The 9,969-nt window shown below is 39.9% G+C and overlaps 1 protein-coding gene across 1 annotated transcript; it reads right to left on the reverse strand.

The window, feature by feature from the left end:
* Positions 1-8,783: 8,783 nt before the first annotated feature.
* Positions 8,784-9,737, reverse strand: LOC128095644 (olfactory receptor 51J1-like). The gene has a single exon (XM_052714805.1). The coding sequence runs from the start codon at positions 9,735-9,737 to the stop codon at positions 8,784-8,786; it is 954 nt and encodes a 317-aa protein (XP_052570765.1).
* Between the last annotated feature and the right edge of the window lie 232 nt (positions 9,738-9,969).

Consider the following 9,969-nt stretch of genomic DNA (forward strand, 5'->3'; position numbering starts at 1 on the left):
GATCCTTCTCTACTGTTATATTTCCACTGGCAGTGGTTGGTCAGTGCAATATCCATAGAAGAATATATTTTACTTTGAAAAACGTATGCTTATGAGCTGACAGAACTAGATGAAAAAATACTAAGAGTGATGAGCTACATTGGGAAGACCATTGACGCCAAGAGATCAGGCCTCTTGTGAGATTTCCAAACACGTCACAAAGAAACAAGAGGTAACACTATGAGATGATGGATATGCTCTCTTCTTAGTGAACAATTCATTTCTATATAGCTGATCTACAATGATTTCTTTTTAATATCTTCCATGTGGCCTTACAAGTAAAATTTTGATGGTGGTGTAGTTGAGTACAACACAGTCTCTGTGGCAAGTCAATCATCACTGGGGATGGCAGAGAACAGGAAAGAACCATGACATTTATGCAAATTGACTGCCAACACACTGCCCTAGAATGTTATAATTTTAACTCACTTGACTAATATGTGATTTCTGCTCATCATTCTCAATAAGGAAGAGCATTTACTGAAGAAGAAAAAAAGAGAGTTTTTTCTTTGAAAAGCCAGGTAATCTTTTTTATTTGGTTTAGTTCAGCTAAAATGAAGTTTATTGAGTGCTCTTGCAATGGAGCTGACTCAGCCCAGTGATGAAGGCTCACATACACACTGCTGTGAATTTGAGTTGTTTCGTCTCCTTTTAAAAGTCAGTCGAAAACAATGGGTTGTATTATGACACATCCATATTTACATGTGTACTATACATTGCTCATGTTCATGTCCTTATGTAACTCTTCCTCCTACCAACCCTTTCTTGATCCCTTTGTACCCCATATGTAGTCCATATATGTTTGAAATGGGAGAGAACACGATTGAGTTTCTTCCCACCACCATTATTTATCTTGCTTGTCCATTTGACCCTTTCCTTCACCTCATATTCCCTCTCAACTTTCATGTCACACTTACACACACACACACACACACACACACACACACACACACACACACACAAAATCTTGGTTCTGACAATAAGAGAAAATGTGGTATTTGAAAGGGTGGAGCAAGGGTTAAGATGGTAAACTAGCATATGCTATGAATATGAATCCTCTCTAGCCCTGCAGAGGTGCACCTGGTTGTAGGTATGATGGGAACAGAGGCAGAAAGGGGGTAAAAACCAGTGCTCTGCAGGGAGAATGGAGCTTTCACAAGACCTTAAGCCAGGGAGAGATACCATTAGATTTTCTGTTAGCAAAGGGGCTGTGGACAGGGTCCTGAAAAAAGTATGGAATTAGTGGACAACAAACTTTCTGAAGGTGAGAATGTATTTGTGTGTCTACAAATATGTGATTGTGTGTGAATACAGTGAGTGAGTATATGTATTTGAGCATGAGTATCCACGCACGTGTAACACCCCAGGGTAGACCTAAAGCCAGGGGATATGTATTAAGGAAAAACAGAAAGAGATGGAAGCTATGAAGGAAGTGAGAGAAGGAGGAAAGAGGAGAACTGGGCTTAGTATTGGTAAAATGTGGCGATGCTCTTCCTCTGCTGCACATATTGATTTATAGTCTATTGAGTAATTCTGCAGATGGGTCAGTTCCTTAGCCAACCTTGCCGTGGGAGCCATGATGCCTGCATTCTTGTATAATAGTTTATTTAGTCCTGCTTCTTCTAGAACTCATCCTTGTGTTCTGAGGTCTGGATTGAGTAACTGGAAAACACTCATGAAACTATTTCTTTACCATCAGATTGCTCTTAAACTCACAAACCCTCACTTAGGGGGCACTGTAATGTTCAATCTCCTGATGGTGCATGCTAGTTTCTGTTCATTCCTTTCATCTCTTTCCTTGTTTCCCCAGAACCCACCTCTTCCAGAGACATTTGACAAGGATGACAAAACAAGGAGCAACAGGGATACCATCCAGTGAAAGCCACCTTCTAGGGCAAGATTCTGATGATACAGAACAGCACACACAGGTTCCATGATTAAGGGCACCTGTACCATTCTTAGCATCAGTGGGAACATGTGATAAATCTCTGCATAAATTACTTCATGTTTCCTACCCACCACATTCCCTCCAGTCCCACCTCCCTGTGGCACATCTCTGAAATAGGTCTACTTACTTCCCCCTTGTCTATGGGGTAACTTCTGTCTCAATCACCCCCTACTCTTTTTATTGTTATCCATTTTGGGAGTAGTCTAGTCTCATTGAGTACTCACTGTGTTCTTTCAGTGATCTTCAATTTCTGTTCTCTAGCCCATGTCTGCAAGTGGTTTTTATGTAACTGAAGAGCTCAGGCTGGAATGTAGAAGATCAGTGGGGAGATCTCTCCAGGACTTTACATGAACATACAGATTGTGCTCTGAGACCTCAGGCCTCAAGGGAGAGAACCAGAAGCCTCTCTGGTACAGGAGAGGTGTCTGCACTGTATTGTGAAGCCTGGAACTTGAGCATCCAGACCTGAGAGTACATGATTTGGTTCTGAATGGAAAGCATACTCTCTGGAATATTAGTGCTGAGGTGTTATTATATAAGGATGACCCAAAGGGGTCAAGGGTAGAAGTTAAATTTTAAGTCTTTATGCCTACCAGGGAAGGAATGTGTTCGTTCCTTAAGGGGAAATTCTACTGTCTTGAACTTCAGATTTGTGTTCAGTTTATTAAAATAGCTCTTAATCATCATCTAAGTTTAAATTTGAAGTCCTAAAATTATTTATGTGAATTCCTATTCTGCCTGCTTGTAGCACCAAGTTTATGGCAGAAATAAAATGGTTTGAGATTGTTACAAAGATGTGAAGACAAAAAATAAAATCATCTTCAGTGAATGCAGATCCCTAGCTTGAAAAAGGAAAACTGAATAATAGTAACAAACACAATTGCCATCAGTAACATTTCTTGAACATTCTATGTTCATCAGCAGTTGAGGAAGCTGGCACTTGGGGATGTGCTGATCCTCTGAGGTTAAGTGAGAATGGCCTAGCCCATATTCTGACAGAGGCTTGTCTCAGTGTTCGTTGGTTTCCTCGTCATTCTGGTTTTGAGGACTGCCTGCTGTTGGAAATGTTACCCTTTAACCAAACTCAAAGCCGATGTGGCCTGAAGATGGTGAGAGGTGTTCAGCTGTCCTGGGAGATTCACAAGTCTTTAGGCAAATGGGCTGTCTCTTTACAATGGCCTGCAGGGAACAGCTGTGACATGGGCACACATTACTTCCTCCCCAGGAAGTCAGGCTCTCTCCTCAGGAATGAAGGGGCTGCTTATATAAAATAAAAATTATGTTCACATAGTTCATATACAGTAAGAACAATAACTAGTGAAATAAAATTGAGAGACAGTTTGTATTTGTCATATTAGCAAAATCCAAGAATACCGAAAGACGCTGGTTGGCAGATAAATGGGTGTGACTTCTTTGAAGGATAATGACATTGCTTTACCTACAAAAATTATAAGGTTACAGAAATAGTTACACAGCAATTCCATCTCCAGATATTATATTGACAAATGCATTTAGCCACATAAAAATTGATACATATGTATGAGAACTTTTGACTACAATACCATTTATAAGACTACATAGAAACAGATACCCTGGAAACCTATAAATAAATTTTGATAAGCACGATACACCAGAATTCAATGAATGAAACATATGGATATAAAAATAAATGCCAAACCTTTTCATATACAGGCTATGAGAGATCTAAAAGATATACTCATACATATATTAAACACTGAGTCGAGGACAGCACATGGTTTTCAATGGAAAACAGCATTGGAAGCTGTCCCTTTACAGTAATCTACAGAAAATAGCTGTTGAATATGATATACTGGATTTCTCCTCAAGAAAGCCTGGCTCTCTCCTCAGAGTGAAGGGGCTGTGATGAGTGTCACCTAGAGACATCTGACTTAGGAGTTTTTGTGCAACTGTATTTGTTAATTATTTTTTAGATGATTCTATGTAATACGGACTGGCCTCAAATTTGCTCCATAGCTGAGAATGACCCTGAACTTCTGCTTCTTCTGCCTCTGCTTCCCAAATGCTAGAATTATAAGTTTGTACAACCATACCCCATTTTATAAGGTAAGGGAGATTATGAACCCAGGACTTCAAGAACATTAAACAAATACTCTACCAACTGAGCTGTATCCCCAGACATTGTGAGACTTCATTTAGACTGTATTTCTCCCCAGCCAGTGGTAATCAGCTGTAGTTTAGATGTTCATTATTAAAAATTCTTTTGTTTTTTATAATTGTAGACCCAATATGCACACAGATTATATATATATATATATATATATATATATATATATATATATATATATATATATAATTTGTATATACATACATATATAAAAAAGGACATATAATTATTTGAAGTATTTTTTGATATTTGATGAGATAAAACAGAATTACTGAAGTGTAGACAAAAAGTAAATATGTTTGATATGCATCTATGTCAGGAGACTCAAAGTTTCAATAGCCTTACATATTGGGGTATCCACAGGAAGGAGGCTGAATAGTCACCATGTAAACTCTGGAAATGGAAGTGAGCTGCTAACACTTTCATTTTCTACTACATTGTTTGACAACCTGATCCCACCATCTCCTTTGTATTCCTCTAAATGTGGAATGCTTTTCTCTGAATTCCCTAAAGATATCCTCTCTTATTTTCTTGGCCCTGAAAATAACCTCTCTTTTATTTCTCTGGCTGTCTATGGGAAGATCCTTCCTGTGGGTTTGTCAGCTTGATTTCTTCCTATAGCTCTAAATCATTGTTCTGTACAGAGTTCCACTGCCACACAATGGGTAAATCTAGCACAATGGGGGACTCTTAGGCAGCTATAAATTCCCAGTTCAGAGCATATACATGCATGGCAAATGGGAAGTCAGGTCATAGGCATAACTTCTGCAGGCAGTCCTTGTCAGTCATCACAGTCCTTAAAATGCAATATGAAAGCAAGATTTTAAGTGTTTCAAATATATATTTGTCTTAGTAAGGGTTTCTATTACCGTGAAGAGACAATAATACCATGGCAACTCTTATAAAGGAAAAAATTTAATTGAGGTGGCAGCTTACACTTTCAGAGGTTTAGTCCATTATAATCATGGTGGGGAGCATGGCAGCGTGCAGACAGACATGGTGGTGGAGAAGTAGCTGAGAGTCCTACATCTTACAGGAAACAGGAAGTGGTCTAAGTGTCATACTGAGGGAAGCTTGAGCAAAAGAGACCTCAAAGCCCGCCCCCACAGTGACATTCTTCCTCTAACAAGGCCACACAAACTTCAACAAGGCCATACCTCCTAATAGTACCATTCTCTTTGGGGCCATTTTCTTTCAAACTACAATAATATTCAAAGGGTTTTTTAATTTTGTGTTTATTCATGTATTAGATATTATAAATTCTGCTTAAAACTGATTCTAAACTTCATTACAGGTAGTACAAAGTGTTGCAGAGACAGAACATATGTGGAGAAAATACTTTCTTGTAGCTAGAGTTTTCCTGCCTGGCCCACAGTCAGGACAAATCTCTGTCACCTGCCAGTCCCACAGCCTCTCAGACCCGACCAAGTAAACACAGAGACTTATATTGGTTACAAACTGTATGGCTGTGGCAGGCTTCTTGCTAACTGTTCTTATAGCTTAAATTAATCCATTTCTATTAATCTATACCTTGTCACATGGCTCGTGGCTTACTGGCATCTTCACATGTTGTTTGTCATCGTGGCGGCTGGCAGTGTCTCTCTGACTCAGCCTTCCACTTCCCAGCTTTATTCTCCTCCTTGTCCCACCTACACTTCCTGCCTAGCCAATGGCCAATCAGTGTTTTATTTATTGACTAATCAGCAACACATTTGCCATACAGACCATCCCACAGCACTTCCTCTGTTTTTTTTTTTTTTTTTTCAAAAAGGAAGATTTTAACCTTAAAGTAAAATTACATATAATTTGGGAATTTGGGCATAGCTTCTCTTACTACTTCCTGCTGGAGGGGGGCGCTGTATCTTATGGGGACACAAAGAAAATTTTAGGATAATGGAGTAGTCCATGAGGCTGTATCATCAGAGCCAGTTGCCTTGAAACCATTCTGGATGTTGGATCATCTGGGCCATGGTGTCATCGGAGACCTTTCAGGGGATCTTGGCTGGTCAAACCTGATGTATCTTAATCTGAAACAAATCCATAGCCTTTGGCTTTCTGTGGGAACAAAAGTAGAGTCTCCTTTCCAAAACAACATATCCTTATATCCAAATTTTGAAGTCAAGTTACCTTTAAAATATACATTTTGGCATAACTCAACAGCTTTTACAATCAAATGTTTTTCTGCAGCTAAGAATCCCAAAGACAACACAATCCAGATTCTCTGTGTAATATTCATCTTTACATGGCTTATTTTCTATATTAATTTTACTGTCTCTTTAAAGACTTTATTTTTTTAAACTATGTATTTGTTTATATAACTGTATATATCACCTTTTTTGTCTCTTTCAAACCTATGTATATTTTACACACATTGTAAACTATTACATCTGAATCTGTCTTATTGTGAATCTATTGCTTTAAACTGCAGCAGCTATGGCTGCTGGCTCCACCCACCTCAGCTTCCCAACATGGCGGTGGTAGTTTACCTCCAGCTCTGGGAGCTATTGTGGGTCTATGCTTTTATCCAAGCAGTGTTTAGCCCAAAAAAACCTCTTTTTTTTTTGTTTTGTACTAGCAAAGGCTAAATCCACCTTGCAGCTTAATGTGCCACTTGCAGAGGCCTCATTCCCGCCATAAGGCAGGTTGAGCATGCACACTAGGAACCCACCAGTAACTCAAACTGACAGCTGCCACTCATTTGAGAGAGACAATGAGGAAGCTGTTTTTAGCTCCATTTTAGAATCTTTTTTTCTCAGTTTTTAGGTGGAAACTCTTGCCACCATGTTGGACGTGTAGATGTAACCAACCTTCTTATTAAATAAGAAACACAGAACCAATGCAAAGAAGAAAGCCAAGAGGTCAGAGCTAAGAGCTAAAACCTTACCCTTCTTCCTGCAGTGGTCCTACCTCTCTGAACCAGAGCTACCCCTGTGTTAAAGTCTTTATATAGAGTTCCTGTCCTGCCTTCTCATTGGTTGTAAACCCAACCACATGACCGCCTCCTCATGGCCTGTCTGTATAGACCTCCAGGTTTTCCATGATTGGTATTGAGATTAAAGGCATGTGTATCCAATAATGGCTGTATCCCTGAACACACAGAGACTTACCCAGCTCTGCCTACCAAGTGCTGGAATTACAAGCATACGCCACCACTGCCCTGCTTTCCTATGGCTTGCTAATAGCTCTGACCCCCGGGCAACTTTACTTATTAACATACAAATAGCATTTTAATACAAATAAAATATCACCATACTTTCTCAATGAAGTGAGCACTCCATGAGTGAAGGAACCTGGTCTTGTTTATCACTGCTCAGTCTTGATGGTCTAGAACTGTGCTCAGTACATTCTATTTGGCTGAATTATAAGAGCAAAGTGTTTGAGTTCTTGCTCCATTGACATATGCTAAGTTTTAATAGTTCTTATTCTTAAATCTGGCCCAGGTAGAGGGCAACGGTAGCTCTTGGTTCTATGTGCATGAATAAGATACTTACTGTGAAGAAGCAGTAGATTTTTATCTGAAGAATAAACATGATGTTAATGCTACCTGAGGTTCTGTGAGGAGTCACTAGAAGAACAGTGCACATATTGGTACCTCAATAGCCTTGACATGTAAACTCTTCAATTGTTTAAAGTGTCTGAAGAGTCATATTCAACAATACAAAAAGTATGTAAGGAAGAAGTTTGTTTCTCTGCATCTGTGTAGAACAACTTCAAAATCTTCTATAATGCACAGGTTTATAATTTTAGATAACCTGGTGTGGGGCCTCAGTGAAGCTGGATAAATGACACATCAGTGCCTGTGTGGGGGACCCTCTTTGAACTCCTTGGAATTCAAGTATCAGTTTACCTACTGCGGAATTCAAAGACTCAGGAGGATACAATACAGATTATTTTCTCTCTTCCTAGTGTATGGAGTTTTCTCAGGTATCCTTCAAATTGCAGTTTCACTTTTCTGATGAAGAATGAAGTGTTTTTTTTTTTTTTGGGTTTTTCGAGACAGGGTTTCTCTGTGTAGCTTTGCGCCTTTCCTGGGACTCACTTGGTAGTCCAGGGCTGGCCTCGAACTCACAGAGATCCGCCTGGCTCTGCCTCCCGAGTGCTGGGATTAAAGGCGTGCGCCACCACCGCCCGGCTAAGAATGAAGTGTTTTAAAGGAACAATCTTTCTTGTATTTCTGCCCCAGTTTTGCATGCATGCCACACAACATAATGTATAATACCATTGATTTTGTGAACTGATCCATCACAAATAATCCATATTTACTTGTTGTCATTCCTTTCTAGTTCATTACTAGACTCTAATTCCATTCTGCTAGACACTGGGTTTTTAAAGAAAGATTTATTTTGTTTAAATTGTATGTGTGTGTGTGTGTGTGCGCGCGCGCCCGTGCATGTGTACAAGTGCCCATGGAGGCCAGAGGAGTCTGATTGATCCCCTTTGACCTGAAATTGAAGGCAGTTATGAACTGTCTAATATGGGTGCTGGAAACAGAACATGGTTTCTATATGAGAGCAGTATGCACTCTTTACCACTGAGCAACTCCACAGATCCTAGACATTATATTTTAAGCTTACATCACTTATAGAACATAAACTTGGATGACCTGTGACTATAGAAACCAACCAAACATCCCCCCTTTAACATCTTCTACTAAACTCTGAGCCTATTCTCTGACAGCATTCTGGTGATGCCACGGCGGATCTCCTTAGTCTTAATGCTGTAGACAATGGGATTGATGACAGGGGGGAAGAAAAGGTAAGCATTGGCCATCATGGTTTGCAGCAGAGGAGACGCATGATGTGCAAAGCGATGTACCATAGACAAGCCAATCATAGGTACATAATAAGCAAGCACAGCACAGACATGGGAGCCACATGTGTTGAGTGCTTTCTTCCGCCCTTCTCCCGTGGTAATGCCCAGTACAGTATGGAGAATAAGCCCATAGGACACCACAATGAGCAATGAATCTAGCCCAAAAGTGGCAGTAACAATAAAAAGTCCATAGATATTGTTGATAGAAATGTCCCCACAAGGTAAATGGATTAGGTTGGGGTGGAGGCAATAGGAATGAGAGAGGGCATTATGACCACAGAAGGGCAGTCTCTGTAACAGTATAGGCAATGGGGCCATTAGTATAACACTCTTCAGTCCAATGACAGCTCCTGTGCCAAAGATGCGAGGCAGTGTCAAGATAGTTGTATAACGCAGTGGGCTGTAGATGGCCACAAAGCGATCTACAGACATGGCTAACAACACAGCTGACTCCATAATGGAGAAAGAATGGATGAAAAACATTTGGAGAAGGCATGCTTCAAAGGTAATCTCAGAAGTATCAAAAAGGAAGATACCTAGTACTGTTGGTAGAGTGGAGGCAGAGACACCAACCTCAGCCAATGCCAGCAAGGCAAGAAAGAGATACATGGGCTGATGCAGAGAAGTGTCTGTTCTGATGACATGAAGAATGGTGCCATTCCCAAGGAAGATGATGATGTACATCAGGCAGAAGGGAACAGATATCCAGATGTGCTTTGTCTCCAGCCCTGGGATGCCAACTAAAATGAATGTTGTAGGTAAGAACCCCACAGAGCTATTGGAATTCTTCATGTTGAAATCTCATCCTGTGGGGGCAATGCCACCTCAAAAGTCAGAAACAAACTAGTGAGATTATATTATGTTGAAAAAATTCATTGGGCACCAAGGAAAGAGAAGAAGAAAACAAACTTTGATTCATGTGACCAAAGATCTCGTTTCCAAAAATTGACGGATGATTCCCATTAAAATATTTTCATTGTGAAGGAATTTCTGTCATGAAGAAGTCATAGATGAAAGAAAATTA

This window comes from Peromyscus californicus, unplaced genomic scaffold (assembly GCF_007827085.1).
Source record: "Peromyscus californicus insignis strain IS unplaced genomic scaffold, ASM782708v3 Scaffold_4__1_contigs__length_199733344, whole genome shotgun sequence".
NCBI lineage: Eukaryota > Metazoa > Chordata > Mammalia > Rodentia > Cricetidae > Peromyscus > Peromyscus californicus.